At 40.2% G+C, this 22,364-nt stretch overlaps 1 protein-coding gene across 4 annotated transcripts in view; it reads right to left on the minus strand.

Annotated features, from left to right (window-relative positions):
• The window catches only part of NINL (ninein like), a 60,537-nt gene that overhangs the window by 32,993 nt on the left and 5,180 nt on the right, over nucleotides 1–22,364 (minus strand). For 3 of the 4 annotated variants that reach the window (XM_020794771.3, XM_020794773.3, XM_078382827.1), the window contains exons 2-8: nucleotides 14,411–14,612; nucleotides 10,943–11,039; nucleotides 8,958–9,121; nucleotides 7,530–7,596; nucleotides 4,029–4,216; nucleotides 2,153–2,308; nucleotides 542–709 (exon numbers count right to left, since the gene is read on the minus strand). In XM_020794771.3, coding sequence (XP_020650430.3) covers nucleotides 542–709; nucleotides 2,153–2,308; nucleotides 4,029–4,216; nucleotides 7,530–7,596; nucleotides 8,958–9,121; nucleotides 10,943–11,039; nucleotides 14,411–14,590 — 1,020 coding nt within the window. In that variant the 5' untranslated portion in view covers nucleotides 14,591–14,612. Of the gene's footprint in view, nucleotides 1–541; nucleotides 710–2,152; nucleotides 2,309–4,028; nucleotides 4,217–7,529; nucleotides 7,597–8,957; nucleotides 9,122–10,942; nucleotides 11,040–14,410; nucleotides 14,613–19,584; nucleotides 19,880–22,364 lie in introns of those variants that run through there. The other variant, XM_020794770.3, reaches the window with a different exon arrangement.

Genomic DNA, 22,364 nt, shown 5'->3' on the forward strand with positions numbered 1-22,364 from the left:
ACTTTCTTCCTTTTGTCCCTTCAATTCAGGGTGAGAAACGTTCAGTTTGAGTCACACGTAATTCCCAGGGACCTAAATGGGGCCCCAACATCTCTGCCCCACCCCTGAATCCTCACACCTCAAAAATTCTGAAATTTTAAAAAATAAAAATTATAAAATATTTAATAAAATTATCTTTGTCTAAAAAATTCTAGGCTAGGGGCGTGGGGAGTATTTTTTTTTTTATTTTCTGAGGACCCACAGCACTGCTGAATCTCTCTATATTCCTATTTTTATTTTGGTAGCCACTAGAAAGTGCAAGGGGAATTTTTAAAGTTAAAAACAATTGTAAGAAGAAATTTGAGGGTGGAGGTCGGGGGAGCAACCTTTCAAAGCCCGAGAATGAGCATACGCTGCCTCCCAAACCGCTTCTGCTTTAAATTCTCAGACAAAATGTAGTCTCTTCACATCTTTCCATCATCCTCTATCCTGGATAGCTTATAGTTCTTCATGAAAACCAACATGGAGTTAACGTATAGGGTTAAAGAGGAACTACAGAAACCTTCAAAATCTCTTTGCAGTTTTCAACCCCTTCCTGAGCCCAGATGGAAATAACTTGCTCAGGACTTGCAAAGCCAGTGCCGTCATCAATGCTGGAGAAGAGATTCAAAGCCGCACAGCCAGATAAAAAAGATGGAGTTGCACTTCGATGCCCAGTCTCTTCGAATATCTAGAAAATGAGACACAGGCAGAGAGAGAAGAACCATTCAGTGTTTGCAAAACACAAAAAAAAAACCTTTAAAAAGGTAAGAAACCATGGACAATCCTGATCTATTCAGACATTATGTAGAATGTTCGGAGCTACATGGGTTTGCATTTCCAAAATAGCTGTGTCATGTGTGCACTGACACAAGATTTTGGACTTGAAAACAGATCAGCATAAAGCATCCTAAGAGCCTGCCAACTGCCTTGCACCTTCACTCCAACACAACTATCTCATTTCCGTCTAAAAGACAACTTAGCAATCAAATACTGTATAGTACATTTGAACTCTGTAGCCAGTACAACCATTTTTATCCCCACCTTTGTAAATCTGCTTACTGTCAAACACAAACACTTAATTTAGGTTCATCATCTTGGACATGGAAGAGTTTCTGTCCAGCTGTTTTGTCAAGAATATATGATTACTATATATATTATGGGTGAAATTCATGATCAGTAGACTTTATTTCCAGATTTTAACCACAGGACGTGAATATTCCATTAAACAAATATTATGCAAAATTGGAGCCACCGCACTAGGTGAAAGGTAAGCAGCTGAGCACTCGTTAAATGTTTTGGACTACAAGTCCCATAATCCCTAACAACTGGCCATGCTGGCAGTGGCTGGCAGGAGCTTTAATCCAAGCCATCTGCAGAGCACCAAGGCCACCACTATATGGACTGTCAGCAGACCACAAGGCTCTGCCAGCAGCAGTTTTACCAGATTTCCATTATACAAGAAGAGAAAGTGGAATTCATTTTCTCACAGCAACAAAGCTGCGAGAGAGTCAAGTACTGGATACCTCACTGCATAAACTCTAAGGTATCCCTCTCGCATATTCACCAGCCCACTGTATACACACAACACTCAAACAGGATTCTGGCCCTGAGATTCTTGCCTATCCACTTCTGGTAGATTACATTTGGAACAGTCGTCTCACATTTGTGACTGAAAGAAAGAGGAAACCTATGAAATTCACTGTATCCAAGAAACCATTCAATGCAAACCTAACAACGTAAGCTAGAGTTCAGTCTAATGTGCATTCACCAAACACTGGATTGCATGCAGAACCTTTTTAGAGCACAAAAGTGCAGTTCTAACTGTCATGCTATTTCTGTCACCTTCTCTTATTTCAATCTGATCATCCATATCTGCTTGTGCCTCTGGCTAATCTGCATTCTAAACAGACATTGAAAACAAGGCAATGGTTTGATCCTGGTTTGTTCTCACTAACTGAAGTTTAAATAAGCTACGGTTCATTGGAACAAGATGCTTTCATTTTTTTTCTTTACCATATTTATTTATCATATGAAATAGAACAACTGGAAACCATATGAAGAGCTTTTCAATCCCAAACTAAAACTTTGGGAGACAATCTCTCTCAGAAATTATGCATGTCTTCATCATTACCTGGTGCGATGCTGATCTTTGACATTTTGGTTTGAGTGGGGTGGAAGAAACCGGACAAGGGACGGGACTGTGGTTGAACAAACCAAGCTGGAATTCTTTCAGGCTTACTCTTCCATCTCCATCACTATCCAATTTATTAAACAATTCTTCAAGGTCCTGTAAAAAAAACATGCCGTTGTTCAATCATTAGACTAACTGAAATATTTTTAGAGTCACGAATTGCACTACAGTGGCGTCTCGACTTACGAACTTAATCCGTATTGGAAGGTGGTTCGTAGGTCGAAAAGTTCGTAGGTCGAATCTGCATTTCCCATAGGAATGCATTGAAAACCATTTAATCTGTATCTGCTCTTTTCCGTCCATAGAAACTAATAGGAAGCTGCTATTCCACATTCTACCACTAGAGGGGAATATTTTTCTTTTTTTTCCCTTAGGCAGGGAACAGTTTGCAAAGCACTTTTGAAATCTATTTTTTTTCAACGAAGCCAATTTTAAAGCATGTTTTAATTTAAAGCATGTTGTGCTGATTTTTTCAGCACAAAGACACACAGGCAGGTTTTTTAGGTGCTGAGCAAGCCTCCCCAAGCCTCTTCAGAGCCAGCCGATCAGCTGATAGGTGGGGAGAGGAGGGTGCAGGAGGGGGGGAAGCACAAAATGGCTGCCAGGCTCCCTTCTGGGTGGGCTTTTAGCAGTTTCCTGCTCTTTTTCCTGCTGTTTGGGGCTACCAAGGCCTGGTAAGTGACTTTCTTTTATTTATTTTAAAGTTTCTGACCTTTTTTTCCCCTCCAGAAGCCTCTAAGGGGAGGGAGGGGGCACTTTTTTTCCTGTTCGTAACTCGAGGGAATTTCTTATGTCGAGTCCTTATTTTCCCTATAGGGTGGGTTCATAAGTTGAATTGTTTGCAAGTAGGGTCGTTCGTAAGTCGAGACCCCACTGTATTTCATACTGCACAAAAAGACAAGATTATACTCTGTTTCAATTTATCTTGGCCGACTACTACAATATATGTCTTTGGGAGCAGAAGATTTCTGCTTACAGGACTTTTTTCCTGCCCTGTGTTTAAATGGGAATCCCCTTAAGGGGTATGGTGCTAGCTAGAAATAAAAGTCTTCTAAAAGCTGGGCTACCTACAACAGGAGGGAAAAATGCACAACCCAAGTTCTGTATCATTCAGATGCTGTTCTTTTCAATCCATTGTTCATGTGAGGTTATGGGGGTGGGACGGGGGAAAGTTTTACCAACTTCAGAGGGGTACCTCCCACTGCGATAGGTAAGCCCCCCCCCCCCGTTTTTTTGCTCCTGCAGAATGAAGAACCATCATTGTTCTCTCAAACGGAGTCTGCCAAACAGGAATAAATAGATTCCATCTATTGGTCTTAAAATGGGGTTTTCATGTTCAAATCTCAATTTTTCTGTGAAGCTTATTGGGTGACCATGGACCAACCATTCTCTCAGCCTAGCCTACCTCACAGGAATGTAAGGGAGTGGAGAAGGGAGCTTCTTAAGGCACACATTCTCAGCTTTGGGTCCTCCAGTTGTCTCAGATTTCAGCTTCAAGAATCTCTGCCCATTGACCATATAAGCTTAAACTTCTGAGCGCTGAAGTGCAAACATCTGGAAGGCCAAACGTTCATTCCACCGTCGTAAAATAGGCAGGTACCAAGTGTAGTAATATAAACTATTCACAGGTATGGACTGAGAGAATTTTTTTTTAAATCTAATTTATGATGTAAGGCTTTCCTGAAGATTACCAAGAAGTAAAGTACATTTGACAATTGGGATGCCTAAATGCTTTTACGCATAACCAACATGTCCACATTAATTGCCCAAGCAATCTTTCTGAATGGAGAGTATGCAAAAGCCAAACCCAACCCACCTCTTTTTCCAACTGTTTAAGTCCAATGTTCTTACAAACAATAGCAAGCTCTTGTTTGTCCAGGTATCCATTATTGCCAATGCCAAGATCATCCCAGATGTCCCGAACCTGGTTCTCAGTCATGTCAAAACAGGTGGAGACTCTTCTGGGGTCATCAAAAAAGTCATCATCCCAGGAAGACAGTTGGCCTATAAATATTAGGACATCCTCTATTTAACTACACCTGTGCTTTTCTTCTAATTATTAGAATTGTAGAGTAGGAAGGCACCCCAACAATAATCAAGACCAACCCCCTGCTGAAACAGAAAAAAAAATGGAAAAGAAGACTGTGCTGGTATTATTATCAAAGATATTCCATTGATTCAATCTTCCAACAATGCAACTGGAACTTGCATATTATGTGTTTAGTCCTCTCTTAAATTTAAATAGCTTTCTCCAGGAGAATCTCTCCCCCCCCCCATTGTAATGTGGCATTGATACCAACATTTCTATAGTATCTTTTGTAAATGGAAACATTTAACATACTAGAATAAAACTGCATTTTTCTGATAATATATAAAACCATCAGAAGCGTAATCTACTGATTATATCAACCATCTCCCCAAATTCAACCTGCAACTTCCAAACAATATAAACAATTTAGTTTCTGAAACCAAAGGCAAGCCATGTATTACATAAGGCAAAGCTAGATGTTTAGTAATTAATGCTTTAGTAATAATTTGTATTGGCCACCCTATATTCTACAGTGGTGCCTTGCTTGACGGCGATTATCCGTTCCAGAAATCGTCGTCAAATGAAAGTAAAAAAACCATTAGAATGCATTAAAAACCGGTTAATGCGTTCTAATGGGCGAAATACCTCACCATCCAGCGAAAATCCTCCATAGAGCGGCCATTTTCTGGTACCTGTAATGCGAGGAATCCGTCCTTAACACAGCGGGGAGCTATTTTGAAACCCGACGATCAGCTGTTTTCTGAACGTCGTTAAGCGAAAAATCAGTTCCCGAAGCAGGGAACTGATCATCGTCAAGCGTTTTTTCCTATTTAAACATCGTTTTGCAATCGGAAAAAACATCATCATGAAGCGATTTCATTGTGGAGTGGGGTAATTGTTAAGCGGGGCACCACTGTATATGCTACACTACTTAAGACGATGAGACTGGAGGAGATAGAGTTTACTGAATTTATTTACCGAACCCCTCAGTCCAGTTAAACTAAGGAGGTTCCATCTAATTTGCTTATATTGTAACAGATTGTGTACATGTGATATTATTGTTATTATTGCTACCTTATGCTACCTTTCATTCATTCACTCACTCACTCATTCATGTATTCTATGTCTAACTTGAAGAAAGAGGACTTTCCCTTTACTATTTTAAGGAAGTAATGAAAAAAGTTGATATGCCGATACTATGTAACTGCCTTATACCAATTCAGATTTTTGTCCCTCTAGCCCTACACTATCCACCTGACTGGCATCACCAATCAGGATCTCAGAAGTTTTTCTACCCTTGAAGAGTCAGTGTAGTAGAATGGATAGAGCATTAGATAAGGATTGGGGAGATCCAGGTCCAAGTCTGCATTAAGCCATGAAATCCACTGGGCGATCTTGAGCCAGTCACTCTTTCTCAGCTTCACCAACCTCACAGATTGTGAGGATGGAGCAGTGAAAGAGAAAGCCATGTATACTGCCTTGAGCTCACTGGAATAAAGGTGCGATAATTGCAACAAACAAATATTCAAGCCCTTTAACTGTAGATGCCAGGAACTGAGACTTTGGCCCTATGCCTGCAAATGATGTACCAAAACCTTACATTTATTCTTTTGTTTCATTGCAAGATGGGAAATCACTTCCAAATGGGAAGTATCTACTTCTCTAGCCACAGTTGGAGAATTTGGGTTTGGTACATTGTTTTAATGGAAAAATTAACCAACCAAATTAGATGGACAAGAAACATGCACATACAGAATGAATTCTTCAATTTTGGTTTCCCATTATTTGAATAACAACACTTTTATTTATACTCATCCAAGAACACATATTGACCTATGGCCTAACATTTTAGTCTGAAGCATAAAGATTACAAATGAACTATGTGTACTTCACTAGTGTTTCTATATCACTACAAAGATAGTATGGTCCTGTCTCCAACCGAAGAGGTAGCCATGTGTGGGCATGGCCAGCCTCTGGCACTGCAGAGCTGGCAATGGCTGGGTTCCCTAGCACAAACTCCGTGGGCTCAACCTCAGGGTTTAAATATATAGGTGCTTTATTTACAGTTGTACTACAGCTTCGCAGAATCTCTGTAGCCTCAGAAGAAGCAGGTTGAGGGGCATACACCAGTCCATGAACACCCTCTCCCTCAGAGGGATCCTCAGTTATCTTCACTGAGGGTCCCCACAGTTCAGGTCACTCAACGTGAGACTTTACCCAGTTCAAAGAGGGTTTCAAAGAGGGTCCTTGATATTGGATGCCAGCTGCCCTGCCTTGCCCTGCCCTGCCCTTCCTCCTGGTCCTTGCCTTGTCCAGGATAACAATTTGGGGGAGGCTCTGCTGTCAGTCAGCAGTGGTTTTGGGTGAAGGAACATCATGCAGCCCTCCCGGCTTCCTCGGGTGGCAGCAGCTCCTCCTGGGCATCAACCCAGGTCCCTTCTCCTTCTTCTGCTGACCAGCAGCCTTCTAAAGCCCGGTCTTCCCTCCTGTTTATCTGGCTCCTGGCTGCTTTGGGCAGGTGTTCCTCATTAGGCTGCTGCACTTTTCCCAGCTGCCTTCTCCCTCTCTTTCCCTGTGCCTTAGCCTTTTCCCCTGGCTGAGCTCTCTCCATTGTCTTAAAATGGCTCACCATGAACAAGCCAGGCACCTAGCATGCTTGCTCTGCCACACCTTGTCAGTCTACTTCAGCACCTGGGGGGATGGGGGACAATGAAGCACCTTAAGTTTAATAGATTTGCTCTGTGTGAACATCTGTGGACCAAGATCCACTTTGTCAGACACATGGACTACTCATACTATGTCACCTGTATTTATAGGTAGGGGTCAGGTCAGGAGCAGGTGAAGTTTGTACCCTCAACTAGTCATGCTCCCTACCATCATGAGCATATGTATCAATAAACATGGAACAGTAATGAGTAAGTACTCTATATGTCCGAGGATGTGGATTTTGCTCCACAAATGTTCCACAAAAACAAACTTATTAAGTTTTAAGGTTCCACAGTCCTTCCCCTTCCCCCCCCAGCTACTTTTTTGCTGCTTTTATTAATGTTGTTTCATTTCATAAAACTGATTTATAAACATTTTGGGGGGAAATTGTATTATTGAAAAATTGTGCTTTTGTGAGGACAAAAATGACAAGAATGGAAGTCAAACAAGAAAGCAGACTCTGCTTCTGTTATCCAATAAATCTTTGACAATCTCTAGTGTTTGCTTGTCTGCATTTAAACTGCCAAAAGTCTGTCTCGGTATTTGTTATATCCATTTTAAGAGAGTTCAGATGGCCCCTACCTTCTCCCTCCAACCCCTCATGCTGCTGTTCTTTTGTACTTTCAGGGTCCTCATCTGATTTAAGGCTCTGAAAAGAAGAACAGGATTAGATGTTTTGCAAAACTACATAGCTAAGCTTGAAGAAAAACTCAACAACAAAAAGCAAAGCAAATGTGAAAGTTTGCGCAATTCTGAAAAACTGCCAAGTATTTCAAGTTAGTATTTCTTCCCCTTGCAATTTAGCTAAAAATGTTCTCTCTGGCAAATACTGTACTTCAAAACCACCAGATAATTTAGATACTACGTCAGTATGTATTGAATTGCTCAGTCCAAATCCTGTCCGTGATAAAATGACTGAAACCCTGTATGTAGCATAAGCCAAAATGTAACTTTCTATCTATTCCTCCCTGGTAAAGAAAGCGCCCCTTGAAAGTGTGTGCGTGCATGCACATACCAAGCCACAAATGTGTATGCACGCCTCCCAAAATTGCAACAGGACATTGTATTTACTAGGGAGGAAAGGATAGATATTTATAATTTGGATTACACTACAAACTGAATTTCAGCCTCTAAAGTTAAGTGCATGCCGCTTCTTGAAATGAAGTCAATATTTCCATCCATCTTAGGTCAACTGTGCAGAAAGTGAAAGTCTAACATGGTGCCCTGAAAAACATTAGGGTGTGGAACATGAGCTTCCTCATCAAACTCCAGTTATAAAAGCAGAAATAAATTGGTGATTTTCACTATTTATGTCAAACTTAAAATTACTGCTTTATTAACATTTTCAGTGGGCAGCCATGTTAGTTTGTCGCAGCAAAAATAACAGAGTCTTATCGTATCTTAAAGACTAGAAAGTTTTCCTTGACATAAGCTTTTGTGAACGGCAACCTATTTCTTTAGATATCGCTATAACGTGTGTTAGTCTTTCAGGTGCCACAATATTTGATATGTCAAGTGGTTTAGAAAAATTCCGTACACACTCACTTGGATTTGCAAGACTGCAGTAACAAAATCCGAACACAATCAAGACCTTTTCAGACGTTATTAAAGCACATATTCTCTATGTGAGGATGGACATGCAGTGGCCATTTCCCTTTCACTGCTAATGAGGAGACTTCATTGAACCTGAGGCCAAAGCGCTGATTGTTTCCTTCCATATTCTGGCTTGCACACAGAGTCTCTATGGGTAGATCAAGTTCTTCACTTCAGACATGTTACTTTCACAAAAGGAAATCAATGAGATGAAGCGAGCCAGGCTAGCACACTCCCTTTCTTGTGTGTAGAGTACATAGACTTTAATATTGATAGAACAACGGATTACATAGAAGTCTTTTTTTTACTAAACATTTGGTCTAATCCAGAAACCTTAGGGAGGACCCAAGGAAATGCAATAATATTCAATTGTTCTGTTTAAAATAGCTGGTGGATGAGTCTTTACTTTAGACTTACTTCTACACTCTCAAGAGATGCCGAGCGCCGCAACTGACTTTTCGATTGCTGCTCTTGTAAATACTTGGGGTGTTCCAACTTGGTTCCCTGAAGTTCTGGTCTTGTTCGGCGGCCATACCACTTGGCCCCTTTGATGTACTTGGGTTCCACTTTGTCTGGAGCAGCTAAGAGGTGGAAACAATTGTAGATCTGGTTCAAGCGCTAATGAGTTATTTGCAGTTCTCACTTTTATCCTGGTCAGTCGCAATCAAGCCTTCAAAAATAAAAGAAACTAGAATACCATTAACACAGAGTCTAACATGCTTTGCGTGCTACATATCCTGTGTAAACTCATTCAGTATCCATTAAGATGTATTAAGAATTTGTGGATCCAAGCTAATTTTCTTACCAGAGGCTACCTGTAGCCTCACCAAGGTCGCCAAACAAACCCGCTGACAGAGAACCTGGATGTATACTGTATATCTTCCCTAATCAATGGGTAAAGTCTAACATGGCAAAAATGGAAGACAGGTTGTGCAACAGATGTTTCCGTTCTGCTCACCCCCTGAATCCCTTCCTGCCATAACTATCCAAAAAGGCTCTTCAGAGGTGGGGGGCTGTGGCGACCACTCATGTCCCGCATGCTCATGATCTGATTTACACGAGCCTATGAGAGAGCTGGAGAGGCAGAGTCAGCAGCTACATGAGGCTTGGCTGGAGGAGGAGTTATCAGATAGGGCTGGTTAGAGAGATAGGTAGAGAGGGTGCTAATGAGACTTGTGAGCGGAAAAAAACTATGTACTGAGGGAACTAATGGCGAAATGCTTGTGTACACTGAATAGCTGAAAGACTTCTGTTATTTTTCATTCTGCTTCCCTTCAATAAATAAGTTCTGTTTTGTTCACATGACAAGTGTTCAGACATACGTCATTTACATTGTGGACTGAAGTAATCCACTGGTTTAGAGAGAGAATACGAAGAGAGAACGCAATGTGAGCCTTTGTTGGAGAATAGTAAACACGGCTGCACCCTGTTGCAGGAGCCCCTGCAACAGGGGCTCCTACCAAACACTGGGGGCTCGGTGTTATTGGGTGGCAGTGTGAAGGGAGACATGCCCCAAGTCAGACCCAGGCGTCTTGCAGCTGCTATAACTCAACCACAGAACTGTATCTAAAATCATCATGTCGATTCCAAGAGCAAAGGCAATTTCACCACTCTCACCTTCAAGGTCTTTTGGTGTTCAGGACAGTAACACATCCACAGCTAATCATGCCAAGAATAAAGTAATCATTTGAGAATCTTTCTTTGCTCAAAACAGTATCTTCATTGTGGGCTAATCTATGTCCCTGAATGCAGCAAAGAGTCAAATCGTGACTTCATTTACATAAGGCAGAATAAACTGGAAGATGTTTAACTGTTTCCATACTGAAAGATCAGCTTTCAAATAAGAGTACATTCAGGATAGCACACTTTCCTCCGTCAGCTCAGCTACTGTCCTACTTTCCCATATTACTACAGTACAGCTCACTTCCACTGAACTAATGAAATTACTGTATTAGAGCAAATTCCATTTTTACATACATCATTATGTCATAATGTATCTTCTGGTACTATAAATTGAAAAGCCACCAGTTAAAGGTTTTCTGCACACACAAACTCATCTACTGCACTGCATTTGAAGTACTGTAACAACACTTATGACCACAATTACTGTGATTTTTAAAGAAATATAGGAAATCAGACACTCTCTAATATTAATTATCATGGGATAATCAGTCTGATCGCACCTTTGCTGTACAGTATCTTTCTTTAAAAAATTATGATTTTACTGTATTTAGAGGTACAAACAAAGGACATGGAGGATTTCTGTTAAGCAGGATGTGTAAAACATTAACAGAAAATTCTCTACAGCATACTTGGTTTAGTGATTAATCCACATCTTAGACAAAGTCTTAAAACAGGAAATCCAAAACAAATCTACTTGCCCCTTCTCTCTTGTCACCCACCTGGCTCCAGATAACTGCTTTCATCATCTGAAAGGCCAAGGCTGATGCTTGAGGACAATACAGTCACAAAGCCTTCCTTAAATTCATCAAAGTTAACCTGGCAGGAGACAAACAGAAGGACATCGTTAATCTGGATCAACAGCAGGAAAGACAACAAATCAGTTCTTCTTTCCCTTCTGTCTACCCATTCAAGAAAATGAAGTGAGCCAGTGGAAAATAAGAAATTGTTAAGTCTTCAGCAGAATCTTGCTCTTATTTGGTTATGCCAAAACTTGCTGATGTATGAATCACCACTAAGCAATTAGAAGCCATGACAGAATTTGTGTGGACCTCCATTCTCCAGCATAGATGCCAGAACCATACTGGTGTTCAAGTAAAGTTGTGTCACTTGCTGCAGCTAACTGAGGCTAATTAACAAAGTGCCAGAGTGCATCTTGGTTGTGCTTGTCAGGCACATGACCAGACATCCTGCACTTTGTGAATTAGCTGCAACAAGTTAATAAAACCTTACACAAACAACAACAGGATTCCAGTTGGATTTATCTGTTCCACTTTGATGGATGCACCAGCAGTAGCTACTTCCCTGAAAAGATTTAATATGTTGAGGACCCAAAGCAGTGGTAGTAAACACATCTGCATCTTTACTTTATATACATACTTTTCATATTCCATAGGCCTGAGGCTTAAGATCATTCATATTGACCATTCAAGATGTAACAGTTCAATTTTTATTTGGTATTTCAAGAAACAATCTTCTCCATCTTTTAGTCTTCCTACATAGAAACAACCAAGCAAATGTTTTAAGCCACATTCTTGTTTTGCTTATTTGTTACAGCAAAAAAGTAAAAGAACTTTTTTGGCACTGTGAGGACACCGAGAATATTAGGCACACAAAAGCTGACCTTTGCTTACAGTATTCTCAGGATGATATATAAGGGTAGAGACAATTAGCTCAGTTAGTTCAAAAGTGCAGCTTTTGTTAGACACAGTTTGCTTCCAGTTTCTTGCTAGTTTCTAAGTCAGGGTCTAGTTTTTTTTTAAAAAAGAAGAATTTACAGCTCTCTGCTGAAAAACATTTATGATGCCTCTGAATTCTCCTAAATTGTAAATTAGTCTGAAATCTGGCAAGCTATCTGGACCGAACAAGAACAGGTACTGGTTTCATTTACAGACTACAAAACTTCCCCTGTGAAGAAGAAAATGTATTGGCTTCATTCAAACAATTCTCCAAGCCATAGCTTGCAGGATCAGCCAGATCTAAGCATCAGACTGAGCCACTTTCGTCTCTGCCTTTCTGCATGCATAGGAAGGAGATCAGAAGCTACTGCTTCTAGTTAGAACAACCCACCATTTGTTATCATGTATGAAAGGGATAACTTATTGTTTGCTCAAAAAGTGGTCTGCTAGCAATCCAGGATCTCTAAACAATCCAGATTAGGAATGAGAAGCAGTAAACCAGGACTGTATGAAGTTATGTTTGTTTGGGAAGTCTATTTTTTGGATACACCAGAAACTTATAGTTCGCCACAGGGTCAGGATGGATTTTAAATTTTAAAAATTTGATTTTTTTATGATTTAAATTTAATCAAACATTTTTTAAATTTAAAACTTTTAAAAATTAAATCCACTTGCACTGTGGGAAATTAAGAGCTGCTTCTTCTGGTTAGTGGCAAATCAGGTTGGATAAAAATCAATCATTTTAAAAATCAAATTGATTTGAATCATGATTTAAATTTAAATATATAAGGGTAGAGACAATTAGCTCAGTTAGTTCAAAAGTGCAGCTTTTGTTAGACACAGTTTGCTTCCAGTTTCTTGCTAGTTTCTAAGTCAGGGTCTAGTTTTTTTTTAAAAAAGAAGAATTTACAGCTCTCTGCTGAAAAACATTTATGATGCCTCTGAATTCTCCTAAATTGTAAATTAGTCTGAAATCTGGCAAGCTATCTGGACCGAACAAGAACAGGTACTGGTTTCATTTACAGACTACAAAACTTCCCCTGTGAAGAAGAAAATGTATTGGCTTCATTCAAACAATTCTCCAAGCCATAGCTTGCAGGATCAGCCAGATCTAAGCATCAGACTGAGCCACTTTCGTCTCTGCCTTTCTGCATGCATAGGAAGGAGATCAGAAGCTACTGCTTCTAGTTAGAACAACCCACCATTTGTTATCATGTATGAAAGGGATAACTTATTGTTTGCTCAAAAAGTGGTCTGCTAGCAATCCAGGATCTCTAAACAATCCAGATTAGGAATGAGAAGCAGTAAACCAGGACTGTATGAAGTTATGTTTGTTTGGGAAGTCTATTTTTTGGATACACCAGAAACTTATAGTTCGCCACAGGGTCAGGATGGATTTTAAATTTTAAAAATTTGATTTTTTTATGATTTAAATTTAATCAAACATTTTTTAAATTTAAAACTTTTAAAAATTAAATCCACTTGCACTGTGGGAAATTAAGAGCTGCTTCTTCTGGTTAGTGGCAAATCAGGTTGGATAAAAATCAATCATTTTTAAAATCAAATTGATTTGAATCATGATTTAAATTTAAAGATTGGAATGTTTTGACAATCTAAATAAAAATTATTTTAAAATTTATTTTAATCAATTTTATTTTTAAAAAGCATTGATTGTTTTATCCACCCCGGTTTGCCATTAACCAGAAGCACTTAATTTCCCACTGCATGTGGAGGGAGGAATGCAGCTTCCCAAACTTGGGTGAAAGAGTGCCTAACTTTTGGTCCTCCAAATATCTGACAATACAACACTCCACCGTTCCTTACCTCTCACCATAATAAGTGGGGTTTATGGGAGATGACAGGTGAAGTTTCTGTAAAACCAGGTATTCCCTCCAGCCTTGTTCTGAACTATTGTCCAAATGTAACCATTTGTTACAAAACTTAGAGAGATTACAAAGAACTTCCACAGAATATATATTCTAATAAAGATCAGGATCATTAAAAGTACATATGTGATTAGCTAAACCAGTACTTTGTACTGGTTGAGGTTGGCAACTCTGATGGACCAGAGACAAATTTTCAGCCCACCACATGGCCACCAGCTGCATCAGGCCCAGAAACAGTTTTTAGAATGGTAGAAAAATATGACACACACATCCTTCCTTTGGGGGGGGGGGAGTTTGCAGTTGGCTTGCATGAAGCATCACCATTCAAGAGACTTCCAGGATACAAGAAACATTTTTGTCGGCCTAACCAAATTTTTGGCATTAGAAGCATTGGGGGGCTCCAAAACAGTCTGTAGTCACCACAAGCGGCCTAGGGACCATAATGTGCCCATCCTTGTTGCACCTCACTACTTCTTGTGACAGCAGCAAGTGGAACACATCTGCCTCTGCCCGTAGTCACTGGCTAGACACAGTTATTTGGGATAAGAAGAGAGGGATAAAAGAGGCTGCAATTTTTAACCGTACCCAGAGGAATACTCCTTCCTCATAGCCAAAAGCGACTTACCCTAGCAAAGGGATTATTTCCCAAGAGTGTTTCCAGGAGTAAAGGCAGCTGTCTTTCTAAATGTAGCTTGTGGCAGAGTTCCGTCAACTCCTCCTTGTCCAAACGCCCAGTGCCCGTGGTATCGCAGCTATCATACGCATCCTTGAGCTGGGACACATACTTGTTCTCTTCTTCACCCATCCCATAGTACACAGAACTCAACCTAAGAGCCAGGGAACATAAATCAACTTTCACTCCATTTGTGTTAGGAGTTCATTTGTTTTAATTGGTCTTTCCTTTAAACCATACGTAAACTCATAAAGCAAACTTTTTAAAGTCAAATAATTATTTATGCATTCATTTATTTAAATTGTCTTTCTGTCCAACAGAGCTCTGAAAGCATACATAAGAGTTTACCCAAGTCCTTTCTGTGAAGGGGGGACTTCTAGCAATTGATTGAATTCCAACTGGAACTAACAATCAGATTTAGCTGTACATATGAACAACGTTAATAACACTTAACTACATCACCCTTAGCTACTTTGCATCAACATCCAACTGCATCCAGCTTTCACTGGTGCTGTACCAATTTGCTTGACCTACAATCATTGGTCTTCTTTATGCCACATCCAATCTAGAATGTTCTTGGGATTTTTAAACATAATTTGCTACTGTTTATTGAATAGTTTGCTGACTTTATAGCAACTTTTAAAACATGTTACATTCTGGAGCTTAGATCCAAAGATTGGAAACAAACATTTCAAGCAATACAAGAGAATAGCCCAGCTGAAACACAGGTAAACCATAAAAGTCTTTGTTCAGTTGTCTTCCTCCCCCTACCCACTGGGGAAAAAAACACTCCTTGTTGCAAAAGTTTGGTTCCAAGAAAACTGGGACCAGAATAGAAACACACACAGGTTAGGAGATCCTTGGATCAGGTTGTTTATTTCATGACGGCATTTTGCCGACTTCCCCACAGATCTTAAACTACCTGTTAGAACTCATCCCCTTTCCCAACGCTCCCTTCACTTGTTGTGCCAGCAGTAGTGACAGATGGGTATTTACCCAGTTACCCGACACAAAGGGAATTACATTATTAATGCACAACAAATATTTGATAAAATCAATTGAGTGGAAAGAACAAAGACTGTTTTTCACTTCTTAAAAAGACGCAGAACAGGAACACCCAGTTCAGTTTCATGTGAGATATTTACCCTGAACAACCAAGAAAAATATGTGTTGTGACATGCAGCCGACGTGTCACAGGACATTCCAATGAGACACAACCATAACATTTTAGGGGTCATGGCTTTTAGCTGCACCCAGAGGATGCAGCTTGTTGACAGAGCACATCAAATCAGCAGAGCTGGAAGATGGGGAAAACAATAGAATGTACCGTAATTAATGCAGGAGAACACCACATAATCATTTATACAAACAAACTTGAACTTGTAGCACACCATACATTTCAGCCTCCAAAGGGAAGTAGCTCCTCACCCACTGCTACAAGTTACTCCCCCACTAAGATATTCTGTTGGTCTTTTCAGATTTGTGTTGTTTTAAGGTACTTGGTATGATCGCCTTGTGCATTCCAAATTCACAACGTAGCACAGATTATTATTGCATAAGAGTAAAAGCTGGCAATTCATAAATCAGTCTTACAAACCTGACACCCTCCAGATCTGACAGAAGACAATCCTCACCATCCCAGCCAACATTGAGAAGGGTAAGGAATTATAACTGTAGTCCAGCAGACCTGGGGAATGCTTGGTTGAAAATTTCTATTGTGCACAAAGAAACATCCTTTAAATGTCCACAAAATTCCAGTATTTCTAAGTTCAGTATTGTTTAAAAAGCCCCCCTGTTTTTTTTTCTGAGCAGTCAAACATATAAAGTAGCAAGTTCTATACCAAAATGTACCAACAAAGAAGCTAGTGAGAAAAACTTAAAACTTTATCTATAGCCAAAAAGCTCCTTCAGACATGCCCAAGGCAGATTTTCATTGGGTACTGGAAAGAATTTCCATCCCAGATTTCTTGACTACACCAAAGCTGGCAGGCACTAACATTAGAATAGGAACAAATGCCGCCTTTTGGCCACACCACAATTGTTACATACAAGCATTTCCAGTGCTGCAAAAATTACCAGGCAATGCCTATGGTCTCATGCCAAACCAGACAAAATTGTAAATCTCTCTCAACCCACACGTTTTGTCTGCTCCTCTCCCATTTCCTATGAATTACTTTTCTCTGGAAAATTTAGAAAAAGCAAATCACAAGCAGGAGTCGTACAGAATGAACTAGACCAAATTAATAAGTTGTGCACAATTTTTTCCAGCCATTTGCTTTTCAGACCTTTCACATTTTGGTGCAGAAACTCCATAATGGAAATGCCACAACCTCCTAAAGCAACTTTGTCTACTATCTAAGCCGCACGCTAATATTTGGTCCTGACCAGTGCAGGCTCCCAAAACATTTTCTTAAAGATTTATTTGCATTTACAGTGGTGCCCCGTATAGCGAGGTTAATCCGTTCCGGATTAACCTTCGCTATACGAAAACATCGCTGTGCGGGTAAGGAAAACCTATTGGAACGCATTAAACTTAGTTTAATGCGTTCCAATAAGTGTGCAAACTTACCCCTCCAGCGATGTTTTCGCGTCTGGGCGGCCATTTTGGAGCCGCCGATCAGCTGTTCGGCGGCTCCAAAATGGCCGCCGGAGCCCCAATCGTCGCAAAGCGAGTGCGGCGATTGGGGCTGATCCGTATAGCGATCCCCAAAAAGGGATCGCTATACGGATTTTTCGTTAAACGGTGCACTCGTTAAGCGAGGCACCACTGTACTTTTGTATAGTTAGGACATGTAAATCATTTAACACTTCTAAAGCAGCCAGAAGTGTTCTTATTTTTATCTTATTCAGGAAGAACATCTTTTCTAAGACAAATGGTAGGTGGCAAACCTTTCTAAATATGAGTTACAAATATTTTTTGAAAGTCTGCTCTTAAGTTAATTGGGAGCACTTTTTAATTAATTAAGGCAACTCTTAATACCTTCAAGTCCCCCTCTATTCAGCACTGGTTAGGCCTCACCTTGAGCACTGTGTCCAGTTCTGGACACCACACTTCAAGAAGAATGCTGACAAATTTGAACAAGTTCAGAAGAGGGCAACAAGGATGATCAGGGGGCTGGAAACCAAGCCTTATGAGAAAAGGCTGAAAGAATTGGGCATGTTTAGCCTTGAGAAAAAAAGACTAAGGGGCGATATTATAGCGTTTTTCAAATATCTGAAAGGCTGTCATACAGAGAAGGGGCAAGATCTGCTCTCGATCATCCTAGAGTGCAGGACACGCAAGTATGGGCTCAAGTTAAAGGAAGCCAGATTTCAGTTGAATATCAGGAAAAACTTCCTAACTATTAGAGCAGTATAACAGTGGAACCAGTTACCTCGGGAGTTGGTGAGTGCTCCAACACTGGAAGCATTCAGGAAAAAGATAATTGCATGGCAGATATGCTTTGATTGTATTCCTGCATTGAGCAGGAGGTTGGACTTGATGGCTTTGTGGGCCCCTTCCAACTTCACTTTTCTATGATTCTAATACACTTAACTAGGGAGTAAGGTGCATTATACACAACAGAAGTTACTTATCTGTAGATATATGTAAGTCTGTATTCTCGAAGGCTTTCACGGCCAGGATCCGATGGTTGTTGTGGGTTTTCCGGGTCATGGCCAAACAACCCGGAAAACCCATAACAACCATACATAAGTCTGTTATAAAGATTTTTACCAACTAATACAATTCATGCCTATTTCATCCTTAGTGGACGGTGAAGAAAGGCAACAGGGAGTGGGGGAAATTGATTCATTCAAAATATGGTACTGGAGGAGTGCTTTACAGATACCAGAATCTGCCAAAAAGATAAACAAGTGCAGTAGTACCTTGACTTACGAACTTAATCCGTATTGGAATTACGTTTGTCCATCACTGTTCATAGGTAAAGGCATTAGTTCCCATAGGAACTAATGCAACGCCGGTTAATCCATACTCTACCACTAGGGGGAGATATTTTAACTTTTCTTCTTCTTTTGACCTAAGGTGAACTTAGGTCAAAAAAAGGGCAGAAAATGTTTTCTTTTTCTACTTGGTTCGTAAGTCAAGGCTCCATTTGCAGGTCGAAGCAACTTTTTGCATAACTCTGATTGTTCGCAAGTAGGGACGTTCGTAAGTCAAGGTTCCACTGCAGATCCTAGATCAAATCAAGCCTGAATCCTTTCTAGAAGCAAAGACAACAAAAACGAAGACACATCATGAGAAAACTCACTTGCTAGGAAATCTTAAAGCAGCAAGAAAAGAGAAAGATCAAATATGAGATGGACCTGACTCAATAAAAGAAACCACGGCCCTGATTTTGCAAGAGCTGAGCAGGGCTGTTGATGAAAGGGTAGCTTGGAGGTCACTTATTAACAAGGTTGCCATGAGTAAGAGGCAACATGATGGCACATAACAATATTTCAAAGTGCCATCTATCATTTCATCTAATTTAAGACTGTCAATTCTGATTGGCATAAATTTTGCCAAGTTTCCCAGGCACCATTATTCCTATGCTGTGCAACCTGACTATCTATACTTGAGATACTATGGATCAGATTTAAGATCCTGACTCATATTTTATCAAATGGCCCATCTCTTCTTACATACATTTTCCTGCTGTACCTTTATGAATCTAGCGCAACCTCTCCCACCATTTCAGGCAGAAGGATAGCAGAGGTACCTTCCCAGACCATTCCTCCCACAATGTCTGCCACTAAGGAAGGATCCACTAGCAGCCAAGCCTTCAAGCCTGACTAGCGTATGCTCCCAAAACTAAGCTGGTTCTTAGTTAGGGCCACAGTAGCAGCTCAAGCTCCAATTGGTCTCATATCCCCTCGGTGTCTCTCTGCTGTTGTCGGTACTGCCCACAGACCACGTCCCCCACACAGGATGAGATTAGCACCGACACAAGGTAGAATCATAGAATAGTTGAGTTGGAGGGGGGGCTAGAAGGCCATCGAGTCCAACCCCCAGCTCAAGGCAGGGCCAAAAAGAGAATAGATTTAGACCTCTTTAAGCACGGACAGAGGAGAAAGATATACTCTGTTAATATTTCCACTGATTTTTTAAAAAAGAGGTCCAAGATGTCAGTCCTTTAAGTACTTACCTAGAAGTAGGCTCCACTGAACTCAGTAGGACATTCGAACCCACTGCTATCTGGTCTTTGCTGTAGACAGTCCTTGAGTATACAGAATGCTGATCTGGACAACTATACTATTCTTGTTTTCTTATTTCTACCACTGTGCCATGCTCAAAAGCCTTTCTCTTAGAACTCCAGGGAATCGCTTGTGCAGCATTATCTGGGCCACACAAAGTCGTCTACATTTTCTCCTTCCATTCATATCTGAGAGGCATGTCTTGGGTGTGCCACATGTAAGTGACTGAATAGTCTTAATGAAGCTCTGGCTCTGCATTTAGCACAACAGAACTATTTATACGGCGGCAGCAACTGCTCCAGTGTCTTAGACTAGTCAAGCATGCAGCCACCTGCCTTCATGAGCACCACTGTTGCTAGTGGTTAACTGGGCAGTAGGCAAATGCGAGGGGGGCGAGGACTCACTATGAAGAACTACTGGCAAGAGGGACATTAATGTTTAACCAGGAAAACTGCAAAGGCATATAGGCAAAGCCTCCAGATTTATGTACATACCAAGAAAGTAAGATAATGATGAAACACATTACTTTAACAGGTGCTTATAAACCCATGAGAACTGGGGAACTAGGGCAGGGGAAGACAGGCAGATGGGCTTTCACAATGGAAATCTCCTTTACTAGTTACTTAAGCCAGCCTTCTCTTACTTTAGCCCCAATTGCAGAATGCAATCTTTCCTCTTATTTGCCACTCATCTTTCCGGTCAGGGAGCTGCGGCACAAGGCTTCTTTCCCCAAATGCTCCTTGGCTATCCTCTTAAGGTATTGCTTCCGTTCTCATGTCTGCTACACCTCCTGAAAACATATTCTCCCAATTCTATCACTAGCTGCTTGAAGCAGCTGCTCTACTCTGCCTAGTAGCAGAGCTGGTCCCGGTTCTCATTTTGTCCTATGCGTACTATTTTCTTCCCTTTCTTTTTTTAGAGTTGCTGGACATTTCATTCTTGTTCCAAGTCTTTGCAATGTTTTCACAAGTTGGATTCTCTGAGTGAGAATCCAGCTTGTGATTCTCACTCACTCATCATCTTGTCTCTAAAGTAACTGTACATTATCTCTGTGATACCATGAAATGTGCAGCTTGCTTTTTTAGAGCTTACTATTGTTAACATCTATTTTAATTTAGTTATTTTAAACTGACAAGAACCTATTGTAGGACAATTAGTTCCCCCCATCCCAGCATATCTATAACCCAATGAATGCAGACACCTACTTCCTGTCTACTTTGTTATCCTTTATGGGTCTGGCATGTCCCTTTTTTTTCTTGCCCTAAGACTTTTTGGAACTCCCGACACAATTAGTCTGCCATTTTAACTGGCCTTTAGTTCTCTTTGTTTTTACTTAAGAGTCACATTGATGGTATCATTTTTAGTAGTGTGCTACTGGAATTCCCTTTTGGTGATCCAGTGGTGAGTTGGGCTACTAAACTAATGACCAAGTTTGAGCTATAAATTGTGATTTGGCAAATGGAAAAGCCAAAGTAACCTTTGGTTTATGCTACCATTTTTTGTTGTTGTGGAAACGTGGAATATAAAAACCAATAAAAGTCTAAATATAAAAACCAATAAAAGCCAAGCATGCAGGTTTCAATAGCAGTCAATTTACAGCCACACAAAGTTATACCCAGTGCAGATACAGACACAAAACATGTCAAGGATTTACTAGAAGCCAGAATTTTTTGTTTCGAACCTCTAAATTTGATCCTACTAATGAAAGCAGCAAGAGAGAAACTGGTGTTTTGTTATAAATTCTACCACTTGCTGATTGATGTCTCTCCCTGTAGCTGTTTAAAAAGCTAACATTCTATTGATCTCTCAAAACAATTGTTGACAGTAGTGAGGCAGGTTTCACAACTTCAATCCTAATGGACTAGTCAAGTTGATCACACTAAATAAACTAATCCCCAGATGAAACATGGGATCAAAGAGGAACACAACATTAACACTGACAAGTTAGACTTCTGTTGTTCAAGCATGAGTTAAACAGAAATACAGATTTACCATAATCTGAAACAAGAACAGTAATATCACAGACAAAAGAGGTCAAAACAGTGAATGTTAGCAAGTATTCAGATTTTTTTAAAAAAATAGAAAAAAAATGCACTAAAACTTCTCCACTGGAGAAATTCCACAAATATGGCCACGAGGAAGAACTGCTTCCATGGTTTCTAATAACAAAACTATTCCACCCAACATAAGACTTCTGTATGCGAACTGCTCATGCAGTAACTTTTATAGCTCCAGTCCTAAATTTATTAACTTCACAACACCATGAAACATTTTCATGAGCATTACCCGTGGACAAATGATTGAGGATGAGGATTGCTTCATATTTCTCACTACTAAACCCCCACACACAATCACCACATTTAGCCAAAACAGACTACAGTGGTGCCTCGATTTACGACCATAACGACCATTTACGTTCCAGAAGATGGTCGTAACTCGAAATGGTCGTAAGTCGAAGCACCATTTCCCATAGGAATGCATTGAAACCCCATTAATCTGTTCCGGCCGAAGAAAAAAAATCACACACACACAGAAAAAAATCACTGCAAGGCCAGAAACTCACTGGGGGAGTAGAACTGGAAAAACACTCTTTAAATAACTGACCTTGAAAGCCTGATTATGGTCTCTATAAGTTGGTTCCTGTTGTGGCATGTAACAACAACAGCAGTAAAACAAATCCCCTAATCAGTCTTGTTGACATATTAAAAATATGGATCCATATTAAGAAATA

Source organism: Pogona vitticeps, chromosome 1, assembly GCF_051106095.1.
Source record: "Pogona vitticeps strain Pit_001003342236 chromosome 1, PviZW2.1, whole genome shotgun sequence".
Classification (NCBI taxonomy): domain Eukaryota; kingdom Metazoa; phylum Chordata; class Lepidosauria; order Squamata; family Agamidae; genus Pogona; species Pogona vitticeps.